The 19,356-nt window shown below is 42.0% G+C and overlaps 1 protein-coding gene and 1 long non-coding RNA gene across 4 annotated transcripts in view; one reads left to right on the top strand and one right to left on the bottom strand.

The window, feature by feature from the left end:
* Positions 1 to 9,231, top strand: part of LOC310706262 — a 13,853-nt gene extending 4,622 nt beyond the window's left edge. Inside the window, exons 2-4 of one of the 2 annotated variants that reach the window (XR_014525780.1) lie at positions 7,498 to 7,597; positions 8,180 to 8,255; positions 9,053 to 9,231. This is a non-coding gene — a long non-coding RNA (uncharacterized lncRNA). Of the gene's footprint in view, positions 1 to 7,497; positions 7,598 to 8,179; positions 8,613 to 9,052 lie in introns of those variants that run through there. The other variant, XR_014525781.1, reaches the window with a different exon arrangement.
* NIPA1 (NIPA magnesium transporter 1) lies at positions 483 to 19,356 on the bottom strand. 2 transcript variants are annotated; one of them, XM_083501753.1, is made up of 5 exons: positions 18,830 to 19,356; positions 14,245 to 14,292; positions 9,240 to 9,330; positions 7,137 to 7,297; positions 483 to 6,315 (listed from the first exon to the last, which is right to left on the bottom strand). In XM_083501753.1, the coding sequence occupies exons 1-5, from the start codon at positions 18,984 to 18,986 to the stop codon at positions 5,804 to 5,806; spliced, it is 969 nt and encodes a 322-aa protein (XP_083357879.1). In that variant the 5' UTR covers positions 18,987 to 19,356; the 3' UTR covers positions 483 to 5,803. The 2 variants fall into 2 exon arrangements, with proteins under 2 accessions (XP_083357879.1, XP_083357880.1); XM_083501754.1 differs by lacking the exon at positions 18,830 to 19,356 and adding an exon at positions 14,597 to 14,864 and having other exon boundaries at positions 14,245 to 14,345.

Genomic DNA, 19,356 nt, shown 5'->3' with positions numbered 1-19,356 from the left:
ATATATATATGCCATTCCTGTGACTTACACTGCAACTGCTACATGTTTGGGGTCAGATATGGCATTTGTCATGTCATTTGGCCTTGTATCGCTGTTTTGTTTTTAATTTCTGGCAGGAGGGGGCACTACAGTTCTGAACAGTGAAAGAAAAGGGGGCGAAGCCTTAAGGCACTGAAGGTGTAATGTTTGCCAAGGCGAAGTCCAAACACTGAAAACAGGTTTTAGAGCTAAGCTAAGCCCCAATTTAAATTAAGCCATAAAAGTGAATGATAAGATTACTTAAGTACTAGGGTCTGTCACATCCCACTGCTAGTAGGTTAGCGTGCCTTAGGTAGAATATAAACATTTTCTTATCTTTGTGAAGGAAAAGAATTAGTGATTTTGACTGGAGGATTAGGAGAAAGCCTGCTAGTGAGACTGTGAATTATAATACTCTCCTCAAAAGGTAACAGAGTTACGAAGAAAAATCTCAAAGCAAACACTGAACTAGAAATTGTTTTTATTTTAAAACAGTACACATTAATAAATAGATCTGTTGTCAGAATCCTTAATAAATAGCCTTTGCTAATTTACAAGGCAAATACAATATGCCTATAACTACTTTTTTTTTAAAGCAAAGCTAAGGTTATTGAGCATTTAACAAATCTATATACACATTGTTTCGGAAGCTAATAAAATAGTCCTCTTTAGTCTGCCTGAAGTAACTATATTGCAACACAAAAGCATTTAAGCAATCAAGCCCATAGCATTTGAGGTTTGCTCCCTTTTCCATTATTTGAATCCGCATTTTTATTTGACGCCAACCAGCCAACACCACTTCTACTACAAGAGAGAACAGAAGACTATTTCACCTCTAGGTCAGGGATGGGGAATCTGTGGCTCTTCCAGATGTTGTTGGACTCCAGGTCCCATCAGCCCCAGCTAGTGTTGTAGTGTATTGTAGTCCAGAAACATCTGGAGGAATACATGTGCCCCACACCTGTTGGTGTGGCTCTATGTAAGAAGTCCCCCCCCCCCAAGTGCAAACCTATATACCAACTGTGTGTTCAAAGAGCTCTGAAATCTTTATAAAGTCCTCCATTTATATTAGAAAGTGCGAGTGGTCCATCATGCAAGTACAGTCCAATTTTCAGTACAGTTTATAGGCCCGCTTTATTTAATCTTAAAAAAATCACAGCTTCCATTTCAAAATTCAGTGTATTTGACTTTGTAGCTAGCTTTTTCAGTATCACTACATTCAGCATAAATCAAGTTTATTACTAAGATAGTTTCATATAAATGAAATGAACATATTCATATAGATTAATACAGTGCTTTTTTTTCTTAAAAAATGTTTAGGGGTACTCTCATTTTCCTCCTCATTGAAATACTACCGCCCAATGAGGCCAAACTTAGATTCATAAAATGTTTAGGGGTATGCATACCCCGGCATACACCCAGAAATAATTTCTGTAGGCAGAAACTTAAAAGCCAATTAAAGAGCACTTCATATTTATTCAGAACTAAGTCCCACATTCTTTAATGATGCTTGCTCCCTCGTCCAAGTAAGAATTACAGCCTTTGTTCTAAGTATTTCTGGGGTTGCTCTATTGAGTTTCTAAGTATTTGTTAGTGGATTGTGCCCAAAGTCTACAAAAAAGTATTCTTGTGTAAGCAGGCTGTGAGTTGCAACCTTGGTTTGCTTTTAAAAAACACACATATAATATTGTGTTGTATTTAGGATATTACAAAAATGTTTTTTGGCTTCATCAGAAAGGTTTATTACTATTAGACTTCAAGTCAATAAAGCAGGGGATAAATATGTAAATCCTACATCATGTTTCTCAAAAGAATTAAGTGTCTTCTGTACATCATTATCATACTTCATAAATATGCTATGAAATGCCTTTAGAGCATGCTCAACTATAGCGCACTGCCCTTCCATGAATATATGGTCCACTGAAAATAATTAGAGCCCAAGCTAATGAAAATGTTTTAAGTGCCTAGGTTCCTGTACAATCAATGTGTACAAACTCGGCAACAACCTAGAAAGTGCATGTCAAAGTTTGAGGAAGACTGAAATTGAGGAGATAACTGCATATTTATTTCCCAGTATGGGACACCAATCAATACTGTAAGGAACTTAAAACACACAAACAACCAAAGTAGTAACAGCAGAGGAAGATCAGGGAATGGAAGGAAAGTATTGTTACTAGCATTACTATTACTGTTGATTATTTTACACCCGGAGTTCAGGAAAACTGACCTTTACACAGGGTAACAAAAAACAAACAAACAAAAAATGGAAGGGAAATCTATCAGTTGAACAGAGTAACAAAAATAAATGCATCTATTTGCCATTCAAAATGTCAAATGCCAAGATATAAATTATGTGCAAGGCCGCTAAAAATATGTCAGAACGTTATTCTATTCCCGCTAGTCAGTGCACCTAAAAACAATGCCCATATATCAGAAATCAACCTACATAAGCCAGTTCAAAAAGTGTCACAAGCAGAGAGTGGGTGCATTGCAGAAAGGTGACAGCACCACAAATGGCCTCAGACGGACTTGCCATGCTCTACTGCCCAGACAAGGGATGGCCAGCTGGCAGGCTCCATGGTCATTTCTACCTGTCAGCCCTTCCCTTTTAAAATCAAGGGGTGGTAAATCAAGTATATGTACACTCTTAAGGAAAGCAAAAATGTTTTTTTCAGTTTCAAGAATGAGAGAAATCCCATACTTTTTAACGCTACATCTCTCTCGGATTTGTCTGAAGCATGTATGTTATACATAAGCATATATATATATTTGTCTTTATTATGCTTGAGCACACAAACATACACGCTCCATAATTGTAAAGAGCTTCCTTCAAGATGGCATAATCTTTATTATGGAGCCTGACAGGGTATGTTTGGGTGGCAAAATAGATTTCTGCCCCGAAACATTATTGGGAAGACAGTGTGTCAACCTTCCCCCCTTAGCCATCCCAGGCCCAGACAGACAATGCCTCGTTCAGTCAAGAATACCTTTGTATAGGATTTTAAATGTGCATAAGTACCAGCATACTTGGTTAGGCACTTTTTCGTAGAGAACAATAATGCACACGAGCATTTGCTCTAATTTCTAGAATGAGATAACACTCCTAGCCATGTGCCTACCTACATTAAGGAAAACTAAACTGAGGTCATCATAAGTCAAAGGCTAGAAAAAGAATAAACTGTGATTTAATCTCTGGATATATGTCTTTTAAAAAAAAACAAGAAAAGAATTACCACATCTCAACGATTTTCTTTTAAAAACTTTAAATGTCAAGCACACCTTGTTTAAAAAATACAATGCCTTGGAATGATTCCCTCCAGAAACTTACCATCACAAACAGCAAGCTTCCACACAAAACTAATACCTAAACTTTATGAATACTGATTAAGGGCAGTCATCCATAAATCCACCTTTCTCAGACAAGTGTCCTCTGGTGAGCAGGACACATGGTGAGCCGATAAGACCCCAACTGCACTTCTGAAGCAGGTAAGAAACATCAGGATTCCATTCCAAGCACTGGGGGAGAATTCCAATGTTTCTTACTTTCTCCATATCCTACAAAAATAGGAGAAGACCTTGCTTCTTTCCCAAGCCTTCTGTTCATGTCAGGAGATTTTGGGAAGGGTTTTGGTGATTACCACCATACAAGCCAACACAACATTTATGGACCCTTGATTAAGGGTCTTTTCACAAGTCAAGACTGGTGACCACCATCACATTTAAAGTGGCCTATATTTATCTACTCCAACGTGTAGACACGGTGAGAGAGATACCTATGGGTAATCCAAACATTAACAGTGTACATCTCTTGTATAAACTCTCAAGCAACATGAGAAATGCCCTTTTATTTTATCAAATTCAGTTTAGAAACTGACATCCCATTTGTAATTTTCCAGACAAACCTTACAAGAATTGCAGAACTTCTGCACTGATTATTTGTGTGAATGTAGAAAACCGACAACTCTCTATGCTGCACTTGTTTAACTTTGTTGTTTAACTTTCACCCAGCAGGGTAAGTAACATTATTGCCAGGACAGGAGTGGCTTTTAATGAAGTTGAAGCTGGAATCTGAATTCATCGATTCCTTATTTGCTTTGTGAATACAAATACTGAACTTCCAAGTTCACAGAATTTTAAAAGTAATGCATACTTAGGAAAAGGTGTGCATATTTGGATCAATACTCCAATACCTATGTTATGTATCTTTGGAACTGATAGGAAAAATATATTTCTATGGCTGATGTCAAATGTGTTAAAATTAATTACTAATATATATGCAAATACCCGGAAGCTGTTAAAATGAAATCTGAAGGTGCATATAGCAAAGTAAATTCTTAATATCTGACTCAGGTATACCAAAGTAGCTGGTCGTTTTGCTAAAATGAGAGAGTTGTGTGTCTCAAGCAAATCTGAACTGTTTTCCAGCAATATCCAGGCTCTGCCTTATAGACGACTGAAGAGTTACTTAGGCTAATGGCCTAACCTTTCCATGACTGGAATTGAACATTTTTCTTTCCTCTTACAGAATCACTTAACCACAACCTTCCTTTTGCCCTCAAAAGTGCCAGTTCAAAACCTGACTTCAAAACCTGTGTTATGAAGTAGTTTACTTGGTTAGAAAAAAAACTAGAAGGCTGAGAATGGGCAATTTTAGAACACCTCTCTTCAGAACTCACACACAACAGGAGGTGCATGGAAGTTACCACAAAGTCACCTCAGTTATAAATTCAGACTAGTATATATGAAATTGTGCTGCCGTTTCTGACCACTTTGCATGTTTGTAAGCAACGAAGACTGCCAAATGATAGGGGAAACTGAACTGCCCCATGGAGTTTTTCAAGACACACCTTCATTCAAATTATGTGGTCTTTTTTTAGAATGCAAAAGGCACTGAAGTACTTTCCAACTATTTACAAATGACCAACCAAAGAAAAAGTAGAAAAGTGGTTACAATCTGCCATGATCCTCACATTCTTGTCTGTTGATTATTAAAAGCTCCTGAATTCATGTAATGTGTTAATGCACTTCAAATGCTTACTGTGAACAAAAAGGCGTATCTGTAAACTGACTGCTGTATTTACTTAAGTGTGAGCTACTATGTCCTGGTAAGAAAATATTTTGAGAGACAAATACACTGCTCTGTATCTTGGACTTAATTATGAGCTCTTCAGCGCCGTTCCAGATTACAGAGAAAGTCAGTGAAGGAAGGAAATTTACCAGTGTACAGATTCTGAAACATGGATTTAAAGAACCCTCAAATAAAGCTGTGAGGAAAAATGAATTTTGTGACCTAACGAAAGAGATATTGGGGGGGGGGGGAATCCAATCTAAATTTCTGAAGTGTATCTACATTTTTCAAAGGGACAGCTTATTATTCATTACATCTGCCCAATGGAGTGCAGAAGCTGGATTTAATATATTCACAACCATGTTTCAGGAAGACATTTTGAAAACTTCCAGAACACTTCCACCTTCACTGTATACATCACCTTTCTAGGGTGAAGAAATACATCAGTTTTTGCACTGATGCAGTTCTTTCCCGCCGGCTGTGAGGGGTATAAGGGTATTCCATTTTAATACCATTTAGATAGTTGAAGCATGGTAACAGTTAGTTCTAGAGAAACTGGATTGAGAACAGCAATTCATTTCACATATTCCATCAAGGAATGAAAGGCTCTGTTGTTCTCTGGGCTTAGAAATCAAAGTCTCTGTCATTCCCATAGCCTAGAAGTGGAAAGGCTTTTATTATTTTCTGGGTCATCCAGTCCCTTTTGATATCATGGTATTAATCAGTCTTCGTATTGGGCTTATTTAGATCCCCAATACTGAAATTGAACTCCTTGAAGACTTGTATGAGAACAATTCCAATAGATACAGTGGTGAATCCACAAGCCATCCCCAAGAAATCCACCACTCCAACATTACTCCACTCTCTGAAAAGGATGGCTGAGGCCAGCAAGACCAGAGTGGTGAACACTACATAGTAGATGGCACCAAACACCGAGGAGTCGAAACATTCCAGAGCCTTATTGATGTACCTGAACTGAATTATGATGCTACATCCTAATACTGCCAGCAGGACCAAACAGAGGTACAGTGCTCTTTGGCTCGATGGGTTATTGTGAAAGATATCTTGAGCAGCTAGTCCAATGCCTTTTGTACTGGGCACTGTGAAGCTTCCTAGCAATGAGCAAATGCTGATGTAAACCATAATATTGGTGGGTCCGTGAGCAGGTGCAATCCAAAAGATAAGCAGGAGGAGCATGAGAAGGACAATGCAGAGGTAACCCACGAACACTGAAAAACAAAAAGACAGAATGCCAGCACGGTAAATTTCTAAATTAAGGCAATTTTACAGAGGACATTTTTTCATGTTTACAACATGCCTATGCCATATACCCGTAGTCAGAACAGAAAACTGGAATCGGCTTTGAAGGGATATAGAATATAGTGTATGTTTTCTTCTGTTCTGTCACCTATTTCTTGGGTTAAAAGCTTGTATTAAGAGTATATAAAACAGATCAAATTTCCCAAAAGGAATATATCCCTAGGTACTTCTACCTAAAATAATTGCCTATTACTTTAATGCACAGCCTTCTAATAAAAAAACCACTGCTTTGTTTTTTAAAAACTAATACATTGATAGCTGCTACAGTCTTGTGTAATTAGGTTGGTTAAATTCCACTGACTTCAATTCTGCAGGTCTGCAGCTAATTTCTCCTTTAATAATGCACTGAAGCATACCAAGAACTTAAGCAGATAAACAGTTCCTATCAAAAAAAGCAAATTGGCTTGTCTTATTATGCTTCCCGTGTTTTCCTGCAGTCACAGCCACAAATGTTCTCTTACCAAGAAACAAGAAACAACTAGCTGAATTCAATGCAACTTGCTTCTGAGTAAACGTTTTTAGGATTGTGGAGCAATTCAACTGCAGTCATTACATTACATTAAGATACAACATCTTTTTTGCAATGCAAAACTGCTTGGCAACAAGTGCAAATGAGGCGATACCTGATGTTGGACCAACTTACACTGTGTTTTTTTGTTCTGTGAAACTGACACAGTTACCGAGACTCAAGACTGAGTTGGCAATGTGATTATCCCAAGGAATTAAATACCTGGATTTGTGAGCTTCTCTTCAAGCTCGGCCTGTGTGGTGACACTTTCAGACTTCGGAGAATGGATTATGAGAACAACAGAACCTGCACAGCTCAGCAGACAACCCAGCTTGCCAAGAATGTTGAGTTTTTCTTTCAGTAAGTAGGAAGCTAAAATGGATCTTTCAAAGAAGAGAACCAAAGAAAAAGAACATTTTATTCAAACTTTCAATACTGTTAATTTAATTCTAAGGTAAGTCATTACCCTTTATCCTCCACCTTTTTTGGCAAGGCCAGAAGGATTTGCTTGTCCAAAGTGGTTTATCTGTCTCTGAATGTGGAGATAAGGGATCAGTTTTAACATTTGACCTTGGTTTGGCAGGTGGGAGGACAAAATGGGAAGAAGATACTTCCCTGTCACACTTTTAGATGACTACAAAACATAATTTTATGTGGAGTCTTCCCTGGAAAATGCATGTAGGGTGTGTATATTTCCTTCACTCAGTTCCAGAGGGTAAACCATTATTTATTTTTTAAAAAGGAAAACAATAAGAGACTCTCAAGCCGATGAATAACCCAAATAACGTATATTGAATCAACCGATATCACCTTTTGCCAAACCCACTAAAAATATTTGGCAGCACTCAATTATTTATGCTGACAATTTATATACCATTTAATTACAATCAGCTCTAAGTGGAGTACAGAAGCTCAATAGAGTAAAACTAAAAAATTAGTCAAAACCATAAAATCAGAATTCAGTTAAAATGGAATAAAAATGTCCTTAGTAGGCATCAGATATTCGACATGGAGGGGGATATTTTGATCTCAACTGAAAGGGAGTTCCATAAAAAATGGCACACAATACTAACCACAGCTCCTGGTGGATGTGAGCCATGCATCTAAGCCATATGGGGTCGCTAACAAGGACTCCCCCAAATACCTCAGTGATCAGGCAAGGACATAAGAGATCAGCCCTGTCAATCTGTTTGGGCAATGTAACTTCTCATTTCTCTTTTCCCTTCTCCATTTCACTGTGTGTCCTCAAAATCTGCTCTGGACAGTCCCTCAACCCTTGAGCAGATTTTTGAGGTGCATGGAGACTGTGGGGGGAGAGAAGAGAAAGGAGAAGCTTATCATGTGAGTATATGTCTAGTCAGTGCTATTTTTCTGGAAAAAGAGGTCCTGGAGCTCACCTCCCTCTTAGAATGGGAATGGCACCCACCTGAGAGGTGCTGGAACTGAGTTCTGGCTGAAAAAAAACCCGTGTCTAGTCATTCTATGTTGGATCTTTGATGGATAGAAGACGTGATCCAGATTAAAAGCAGCACATTTGAGTCTCGCGGGTGGCGCTGTGGGTTAAACCACAGAGCCTAGGACTTGCCGATCAGAAGGTCGGCGGTTCGAATCCCTGCGATGGGGTGAGCTCCCATTGCTCGGTCCCTGCTCCTGCCAACCTAGCAGTTCAAAAGCACGTCAAAGTGCAAGTAGATAAATAGGTACCGCTCCAGTGGGAAGGTAAACGGTGTTTCCGTGCACTGCTCTGGTTCGCCAGAAGCAGTTTAGTCATGCTGGCCACATGACCCGGAAGCTGTACGCCGGCTCCCTCAGCCCATAAAGCGAGATGAGCGCCGCAACCCCAGAGTTGGTCACAACTGGACCTAATGGTCAGGGGTCCCTTTACCTTTTTACTTTCAAAGGATCAGATGAAAGTATGTGCTGAACCCTCACCTATTGAAATCAATGCCATTTTAAAAAGTGATTATGTTTGGCCAGATTGTGCCCCATGTGCTTCATTTTCTTTGGGTAAGCCTGGAGAGTTAAAACAGGACTGAAGACCAACAAGCTTCTTTCTTTACCCACTTGACCTGTGCCTGCTTGAGCAATGGAATTCTGCTTGCACAACAGGACTTCTGGTTTCTTTGGTTTTTTTACAGCTGAGTGGAGTTGTTATTCAAAACATCTGGAGGTTGGCAAAGCTGGAATTAGTAGGATAGACATGGCGCACCGTACTGAACTGCTGCCAATACCCGATTCATTGTCATTTCTTGCTGGTATTCAGATATGAACTTTATATACAGGCATTTATATCTGCATAAACTTCAAAATAAACAAAATCCTTACCCAAATGGAACTCCAAGCGCTCCAAGAGGAGTCACCAGAACAGTAGGAACTGCAGTGTAGGCTAAGAAATTCCCGATTTGGCCAAGGGCCACTGTGGAAAAGAAATGCAAAAGTGTCATTGGCAAAACAAAACAGGCTGCTGCTTACGTCAGAATACTGATCAATGATAATGTTACACTTTACTCTTCTGCCTTTTGGGAAACATTGACTCATGCTGCAATCCTATATCTGTTTACATGAAAGTAGGCTTCATTGAACTCAGCGGGACTAACTTCTGAGTATACACGTATAGGATTGTGCTGCTGAGTAAAAATCAGAATTTTCCAGCTATTCACTTAAAAAAACCTACAGATCTTAACATTCTGAAACTTAGTATGGAGTAGTTGCTAATAATGATAATGATAATAATATACTGCCCATCTGACTGGGTTGCTCTAGCCACTCTGGGCAGCTCCCAACAAAATATTAAAAACACAATAAAACACTGTGTGTTTAAAAACTTCCCTGAACAGGGCTACCTTAGAGCATCAGACTAGGAAAACCCATGTCTCTATCATCACAAAGCAATGAAACTCACTGGATGCCCTCAGACCAGTCAATCTCTTTCAGCCTCTCCAACCTGAAATGTATGCTGGCTTTCTTTGGAGGAATGGTGAGATATAATTGAAACAAATAAACACATACATTTGCAATAAGAATAACTACCAGTTGGCAAAAATAATCACAGCCCAATCATGCTTCAGAAATTCAGATCCAGTGTGGGAGGACTTTTAATTAACAAGCACAGGAACAGGAACATGCTAGCTACATTTTATATTAAGGAACTATTCTGAAGGCAGTTTTTTTTTTAATGACTGATGTTTTAATGTATTTTAAATCTCTTGTTGGAAGCTGCCCAGAGTGGCTGGGGAAACCCAGTCAGATAGGTGGGGTATAAGTAAATAATAATACTAATAATAATAATAATAATAATAATAACTACCTTACTATAATTTAGCCGTAGGGAAGTTAAGGATGCACTGGGGCCAATTCCCCCATCAAAAAAACTCAACTTTCGGAAGCACACAGCTAAATGTTAAGGCGCTTCTGTACGTGGGCTTAGGCTAGGACATTTGAAACATGAGGCAAAACTGGGGCATGTTCTTAATTAAGGCAAGTGTATATACAGGAGAAACAGAAGAATGCAAACAGGTAGACAAAAAGAATGCCAAGAAAATAACCAGATGTTAGGAATCTACTATAATAACTCCAATGTTTAGGCTACAGAAAAGGACACAACATCTGCATAGTTTGCATACCAAGACTACTTAGTCTGTTCTTGTGCATTTTTCCATGTCTAAAGAGAAAACATATCTTTGTCTCACACCATTGGGCATGTTCTAGGTTCCCACAGAAGCACACAGTAATGAAAGAGTGAAGGAGACATGGTGAGGAAGGCACACTTTGACACAAAAGGAAGATCTCCATGAGAGGCTGGGTCTTATGACAACGGCAACATAACCCATGTGCTCAGCAAAACATATCAACCACATTTCATATTTATGTGTGAGGATATGCCTGCAGACAGTCTGGTCTCCCAGTAAGCTCTTATATGTATATTATTATGTACATATGAATAAAGACCCATATACTCCACCCTGATCTGTTGGGGGGGGGGAAGTGTTGGCCTAGTGTTTTCTATGTCAAGTTGATTTTAGGTACAGAGAGAATGGTTGCAGGAGCAGAATGAAAGAGAATGAAAGTGGGAGCAGTCTGGTATTTCTCTGTACCTAAATCATCTCACTTCTGACATCTCTGAAACATCACCAGATCTAAAAAAAAAAAAAAAAAAGAGGTCTGCTGAACCTTCATTGACCAGTGACCGGATTAAATATTCACAAGCTGAGGCCTGACTTACAGGTGTGGTATTGCAAGGAAGTAAGGTGAGGTGGTAGCTTCAGGCAATGGATTTTAGGAACCATTGGAGATTACAGGTTGTTTATGTATTCCTTGCCGCCATGCATTTTTTTAAAATTATAAAATAGGCTCATGAAAAGTCTGCCTGAGGGAAGAGGCGGTGGCAGCAGATGCCTCCAAGTAAGGTTCATCGTGTACACTTCATGCAGGTCGCTAGACACACTGTGGTGTTTCTCTGAGGTAGGCTTACACAGCTTGTGGATGAGTAAGCCGAAAGCTGTTCATTGGTCATGAAACATCTGTGGACTTCCAGATGCTGAAGAAAAAAAACATTCCCCTGTTTTTGCAGTCATGAGTTGTCAGAAAAACACAGGGTAATTGAGCTCCTGGTAGGTTGACTGATGTGCCTGGTGAGCTGTTTTCACCCTGGTTGCAGGCTTTCCCTGGAGCTAACACCATAGGGTCAGCAAACTTTTTCAGCAGGGGGCTGGTCCACTGTCCCTCAGACCTTGTTGGGGGCCAGACTATTTTTTTGGGGGGGGGAATGAACAAATTCCTATGCCCCACAAATAACCCAGAGGTGCATTTTAAATAAAAGGACACATTCTACTCATGTAAAAACACACTGATTCCTGGATCATCCGCAGGCCGGATTTAGAAGGCGACTGGGCTGGAAGTGTAAGAGTGTCGGGGGGGGGGGAGGGAGATGCAAATGCTTGGTGGTATCTTAGAAACAATGCCTGTTAGATAAACAATTCTGGACAATGAGTGGTACTAGACCATTCTGTAGAAGGGACCTCCTTCTCAACCTCTTCTCTCTCACTCTCACCACCAGGAGTGGAAACAGGTCTGGAAAGCAGGAATCTGACTATAGTTATCAAGGGAGATAGCCTTCTAGGAGAGTGCAACATCTCCCCTCTTACTGGCAACTCATGTCTAAGAAGCCTTGAATTCCCTTTGTAGACACTCTTCTTGTCTCCCGACAACAAAAGCTGGCTGATGCTCTCTAGGGGCTGGAAACTGCAATGCCAAGTCTCTTTCGGAAAAGTGGCAATGGCAAAATCAAAACCTTCTAAAGAAAAAAAAATGGGTGATGAGTCTGCAAGGTGTGTCCCTATGGAAAACCACTGAGGTGGAATAATTCAAAACGTATTATCTAATCCTAACATTAGCAGTCAACTATGCCAATCATTTTCTAGCCTGACTGACTATGAATGTCACTTATATAAGGTATTCGTGTTTCTAACCGTTATCAGCGTCCCACCTTAATTCTCAGGGCTTGCTTCTCCTTCATATCTCATGCCCAAAGGCTGACTCACAGAAATGCTTCTGATGTTTCTTTCTTTAATAGCAGGTGCACCAATTTTTTGGGGGGTGGGGTGGGAAAGCAGCTGAAAGGGGTTTGTGTGAATCAGTTCTAACAGCAAGGCTTACTATTGTTGCTGAACTTTGTATTTACTGGCACTGTAGTGTTGCAATGGAATGAGCCAGTATTGTTCTTCAACTAATGTAATAATGATAGTAGTAATAATTAACCAGAAATCCTATAGCAGATATTTGAACACACCAACTCTGGTTTGTTGGATTGTTTGTTTTTTCCCTGGCCATGTTTGCCCTGACAAACTTGGTGGAGAAATCAGTTATGTTAAACTAGAGGGTATGAATTGTGAGGCAGTATGGTGTAGTGGTTAGGATGTTGGACTAGAACCTAGGAGACCAGGGTTTAAATCCCCACTGGGTGACCCTGGGTCAGTCCCTGTGTCTCTGCTTACCTGACCTCATCATTCTACAGACTTTGGGCCAGCCACCAACTCTCAGTCTAACCTACTTCACAGTGCTTTGTGAGAATACAATGAAGGTGGAGAACCATGTGTGCCACCTAGAGGTGACTGGAGGAAAGACAATATATTAAACATAGTGAATATGTAAATAAATAAATTTCTCATGTGTGACACGATTCACTTTCAGCTACCTCAAACTGAGTTGTTGAGGATTTTCTGCTGACAGAGGACAGCACTAAGCGGATTTTTTTATCTCTAAAACCACAGAAGTGGCCTCAACAGTCTGGATAACTGCTCTATATTTGGCAAAATATTATTATTACCTTATTAATATAGAAGGTGACGATGATTAAAATTTGAGCATTCTAATAAAGGTCAGAGGGGTTAACCTTTTCAGTTACACTACAAACAACAGAAGCTTTTAAAAATGCGAAATCTTTGATGCTTAAAAGACTCCCTGTGGGGTAACGTAATAGGATTCATTAAAAAAAAAGAAAGAATAAAAAATGTGCAACAAGCTAATCAAAGTGCCCATTTATAAGACGTGTTACTCAAAACCTTCAAGTAAGGAGCAAATAGTAACAGAATAGGAGGGGAAAGAACACCAATCTAGCTACGAGTTCCATGCTTTTGTATTTAGCACAAATACAGCACCTTTGAAACAAGACAAGATACAAGTAGGTTAAGTTCACTCTTTTACAGAACACTCTCAGCACTGCAGAGAGGGACCACAGGAATCGGTGGAAGGTCTGCCGTGCCAGCAGAATGCAACATAAGGCACCTGCAGGGCAGATAACACCAGCAGAACTCTCCAGATACACTGGACTAAGAATGTACAGGATGATATGGTATCTATTCCACCAGCATTGGTTGCCGGTCCATTTCTGGATCCAATTCAAGACGCTCACGATAGTGTTTAAAGCCCGAAATGACTCAGGTCCCAAACATCTGAAAAACCGCCTCCTTCCCTACAGACCCTCTTGGGTCTTAAGATCAGCAGAGAGGACCCTCTTGTAGTTGCCCTGCCCTCAGAAGCTCAGAGTGGGGCTGGGAGAAGGAGTCATTTGTAGAGGTCCATATGCTGTGGAACTAGCTCCCCACAGAGGGGTATCCTTATACTGTTTTGAGAGAATGCTGAAAGATGTGCTTCTTTAGCCTTTGAGATACGTGATGTCTATTCTTAAAATTATTTTTAGTGTTGTATTTTAAATTGTTGTGACCTTTCCTGGGACCTTAGGCTGAAGGGTGGGTAACAAATTAACCACCACAACAACACCTTTCCCCTGCTCTAGTGCATAAGAATAGGATTTATTAGTTAGTATACTTACTTGCAATGGTGCCTGACCACCAGACTATGTCGGTTAAATATGAAGTTCCTAGAGAAGAGAAGAATTAGAAAACAGAACGTCAACAATACTGAAAACCTTATCTGTATACAGTGGTACCTCGGGTTAAGTACTTAATTTGTTCCTGAGGTCTGTTCTTAACCTGAAACTGTTCTTAACCTGAAGCACCACTTTAGCTAATGGAGCCTCCCACTGCCACTGCCACTGCCACTGCCGCCGCGTGATTTCTGTTCTCATCCTGAAGCAAAGTTCTTAACCCAAGGTACTATTTCTGGGTTAGCGGAGTCTGTAACCTGAAGCGTATGTAACCTGAAGCGTATGTAACCCAAGGTACCACTGTACACTCTACAAATCACAAAATGCTGCCCTTTCTCCACATCAGGCCTGTGTCAAATCAAATAACTGGCCCTACTAGAACTTGGTGTATAAAAATGCAAAACATTATTATTCTAACAAGCTTACACACATCTACTCAGAAGTAAGTCCTATTACAGTATGTGGGGGTTGCTCCCAGGTATATGGGTATACGATTGCAGCCCAGCCCTGGTCACTTGTAGGGAAAAGAAGCAACCCTGCGCTTCTGGTGTCATTCTCAGTGTTGTGACTATTAAATACAAGTACGTTCACTCTGCATCGTTTTGTAAAACAAAGGAAGAGATTTTGGAAAATAGCCTTTTTGTGACAATGTCAACCCACATCACAAAGGATGGTTTTCTCTTTTATTTAAAGGCAGTTTAAGAAAAGGGTGTATTTGAGGTCTTCAAGGGGGGAGGGGAATAGGAGACATAAGTTTTGTCCCAGCCTCAGATGAAACATATTGTCAGGGGTTTAGGAGCAGAGGCAAGGGCAAGGGAGGAAACAGAGAGCGAAGGGGAGGAGGCAGAAGAAAAGATGAGTGATGACGACGACCCGAGATCTCCGAGTCTTTCCAGTGAATCAGAGGATTCACAGAAAGGAGCACCAGTGGCCAGGGCAAGGGGGGAGTCTAGGGGGGCACCCCAGGAAGATAGAGCCAGAGGGGACTCAGAGGAGAGCAGTTGGAGGTCGGGACCAGCGTCACCGCCAGAGAGCAGGGAAGAGGAAAGGAGCCAGGGGGCAAGCGCTGGCAGCGCACCACAGGAGGGAGGGCACGAGTCAGGAGTGGCCACACCTCCATCGGGGAGCGAAGAAACGGTTAAGCGGAAAGTGGAAGGTTGGGCGCGCGCGCCAAGTTCAAATGCAGAGGAAGGTGGTGCAGTAAGCAGCCCGGAAAGGGAGCCAGGTCCTAAAGCCCGGCGCAAGGAGACAGGAGGGTCCGGGGGGTCAGCGTCAGAAGAATCCCGGAAGGAAGAGACCCCGGGGGGTAGAGGGACCCAGAGGAGGACAGTCAGGCAGAAAAGGTGGAGCCGGGCTAGGATATTAAGTTGGTGCACACGGGGCGGAGACTCAGACGGAGCTTCGCCGATCTAGCTACTAGACGTAGAGTTGCGCGCAGCAGCGTGAGAATGGAAACTGTAACTCAATAAAGACTTTTACTTAATGATCGCTGGCTAGCGTGATCCTCTGTGAGCTAGGATCTTCAAGCAGCTCTGACACATATGAACCAGCAAACTTGTTTTTAAGGTTTTGAACAGAGCAGGAAGTGACCTTCTGTAAACATGAAAGTAGAAACATAACTTTTCTCCCAGCAGTCTTTGAGCAGCATTTGAGCAAAGGATGTGGGGGGGGGGTACATTACATTATACAGCATTCAAAGTGGAAAACCACACCGAAATGAAAGGCTATCTCTTCATGGAAAAGCTGGCCCTATTATATCAGTGTCCAATTCTAAAAACAAAATCCAGACAAACATCTGAACAGGTCATGTGCTTATTTTAGGATCCTCTCATTCAGAAGAGTGGCAGGAGCTACCAACTGGATCTTCAGAAAAACCAGACCTTTCATCTGATTCTCGTTTCAACTACATTTACAAGAGAGTCTAATAACACAAGTTAAGGATTGCAGGAAATGAAAACTAGACATGTTATATCATACTGTCAGCTGATAGTCCTGCAGTTCAAGTAATCTGCTATATTTCAGGACACTCTGAGCTTAATATTATCAGGAACAATATGTTCTTAAAGCAGTGATCAGAAATAGTTTTATGAGGCACACCCAATATTTTGGGAGGAAATTCTAGCTACTCAAGTACTAAAAAAACCTCCCACACCCCAGTTGTTAAAAGAATGGGTAGTGCAAGCAACCTACAATTATTATGCTGCGGTCTGTTTGTAACAAGGATGGGCAAAACTGTGGCCCTCTGGGTATGCCTACAAACTTCTGAACACTGACCATGCCGGCTATAGCCAATGGAAGTTTGAGTCCAGCAATATCTGGAGGCTAACGGATTCTTCACCTCTGATTTATCAACTTAACAGACCAATCCTACGCAGAGTTGAACATGTCTAAACCCATCCCCAAAAAACAACAACCCCAAACTAGTAGACTAAGTCCATTTAGTTCCACATGATATTTGGGCCGCTTGGCTGCAATTCTGTGCATACTCTCACTTGGGAGAATCAACTTCCTGAGGCAGGACAAGGCCAATACATTTGGCAGCCTCACATCAACTCCCACTGCGCCCCAATTCTGGCAACCATGTGTGCATGTAGATATATACCCTACTTTGGTTCAGTCTACTGGTAAATATTATTATTAATGTGGTCTCCGACACCCACCAATGTTTAATTTGCTTAAGTCAGTGAAATGAAACAAAGCGAATTTTAGTACTTTTTGCCACCTTAGGTCTAATCACATAAAGAACTCGGGTAAGATTCCACTCCCTGCCAGTCTTTCAGTCTCTAACATGCTATTAACATAACAAGAGAGCAATATTGTTTTTAAGCTGGACATATTATACATGATCATTTGAAACATGTGAGTTACTTTGTCTAATTTGTTCTGTGAGCTGCCAATCATCCTGGTAATTCTTCTTTCTGCCCTTGCGCTAAAGTTATTCATCACAAACACCCAAATAAACTTTATATAACAGATGACAAGCTGCCGCCAGTCAGGAAACCAGGGAAATTTCCTATGTTGTCTTACAGCAAGGTCTTGTTTAGGTAGCAGAATCGGATGGTTTTGTAACAGGTCCGGGGGCAGACTGAGGGCAACAACGCCTATTCAGGCCTAGTTTCTGGAATGGAACAGCTTACATATTAGAAATGCCATGTGCCAGTATCATCCTCCTGCCTGTGTCTGATTTGAGGATATTGTTTCTGCTCACCTCAGGTGCTCCCACGAGAAAATACAGCAACCACTGGATGACTGGATCTAAGTTACACAAAAATTGCATGCTAATTGCAAAGAGTTGTGCTCTTCAAGTCTGGTCTGAGGAGTTTTATGCTCATTATACTTGTAGTAGAACTAATTATCACGGCAACAATCCAACGAATGAAGCAACTAGTTACATTCTCCCACGGAGGGGTGTGTGTGTGTGCCTGTTTTTCAAACTATGACAGCCTGTACATGCCACATGGAAAAACACTCTTAAAATGGAAGGGATGTGCAAAAGCAGTTTTGAATATACTATATGGTCCTATGGGGTTTGTGTGTGTGACACACACACACACACACACACACACAGATCCCACTGGAAATTCTAAAAGTTCTTCTCTGAATACCAACCCCTGAGACACCTGTGGATTTTCTTCAGCGTCCATACATTGCATTCATGATCATTCAAATTGTTTGCAAGTCCAGTGGGGGAGATCAGTCCTCCCCCACCCCCCTTTGTAAAATAGGAAAAAATAGGAAATCATAAACACTTAATGCCTAAGCAAGTTGCAAGACCTCAGGGTTACAACTTCCTCCCCGCCACTCCTGACATGTTTAGCTTCTTTACTAAACATTGTCACTTTCTGGAGGATAAAGCTTTTAAACTCCTCTGTGGAGTAAATCCCCTGGATCCATAACTCACAGAATTTAAAAAACAAAAATAAAACTTTCAAACGGCGACACTGACAACACAGCAGTTTCCTTTTGGAAGAGAAGCCTAATTTGGGCTCAAAGGGTCGCCCCAGCCCACGGGGAGGAGTTGCAAAGACTGTAGCTGGAGGGGCTGGGCAGGCGACGGAGTTAAATTCAGGCACTGCCTGCAGCGGCCACGAACCTGCCCACAGGCTCCAAAGATGCTCTTCTTCAAGTGCAGACAAGGAGCAGTGCTACTGCATTGGACAGAGATTTCTCTCCCCCCCCCCCGCCCCTTGGTCACATTCCTGCCCACACACAGCCGCACCCCCTCCCTCTAACACCCAACTCCTAGGAGCATAGGAATTAATGAACATGATGCCTGTTAGACGAGATAGGATCGGATAGCAGGGAAATCATGGAACCCCTGAACAGCATTGGGGTGCTAGGCAGGAAAACAGGGGCTGGCGAGGATGTGTTTTGAAGCATGGGGTGCGCCCCCCCACCTCCACACTGGAGGGGAGGAGGTGGTCCTGGGTGCAAATAATAACCGACCCACAACCGTGGTCCAGGAAGAGGGATCGGGGCGAAAAGGCCCGTAGGAGGTGTGTGTGTCCCCCAAAAAATGCCCGCCCCCTACCTCGTCCTCTAGCGCGCACGATCCCTTTCTTTTGCAGCACAAACGTGGATCCATTCACCAGGCTGGAGACCACGGCCACACTGAGACCCAGCGACACCGCCGCGGGCCCTGGATTGGGGGAGCCCCCGTCCCCCGCCGCAGCGACCGTCATCCTCATGTCCGGGCGGCGGTGGTGGTGCCAACCCCGAGAAGGACGTCCAACGCCTCGCCGACCCGGCTCCTTCTCCGCGTTCCTGAAACCGGCGGCTGATCTCTCCGCGGGATCCGCCCTGAACTACGGAGCTCCTCCTCCAGTTGCTGCTGCTGCAACTGAGATCTCAGCGCCCTCTGGCACCAAAAGCCCCGCAGTCCAAATTTGAGCGGTTGTTGCTCCTGCCTGGCTCTGCCCCCCGGAGATGGACGGGAGGGGACCACGACGACGAAGAAGGTCCGTTTCCAGCATCAGCGCCCCCTCTGCAAGTTGCTGAGCGGCCCGGGCTCTGCACCATGACATCATGGCGTTGCACCATGACGTCATGCCCATGCGG

The sequence above is a fragment of the Podarcis liolepis genome, assembly GCF_965112155.1.
Source record: "Podarcis liolepis genome assembly, chromosome: 4".
NCBI lineage: Eukaryota > Metazoa > Chordata > Lepidosauria > Squamata > Lacertidae > Podarcis > Podarcis liolepis.
The sequence above is the reverse complement of the archived record's forward strand: the minus strand, read 5'-3'. Positions and strand labels throughout refer to the sequence as shown.

Excerpts from the sequence above, each read along its gene's own strand:
- NIPA1 (XM_083501753.1), bottom strand. The coding sequence starts at position 18,986 with ATGAGGATGACGGTCGCTGCGGCGGGGGACGGGGGCTCCCCCAATCCA. Across the intron at positions 14,293-18,829 it reads CGTGCGCGCTAGAGGACGAG|GAACTTCATATTTAACCGAC; the intron begins GTAGGGGGCGGG and ends TCTCTTCTCTAG. Across the intron at positions 7,298-9,239 it reads GCGCTTGGAGTTCCATTTGG|ATCCATTTTAGCTTCCTACT; the intron begins GTAAGGATTTTG and ends CTTCTTTGAAAG.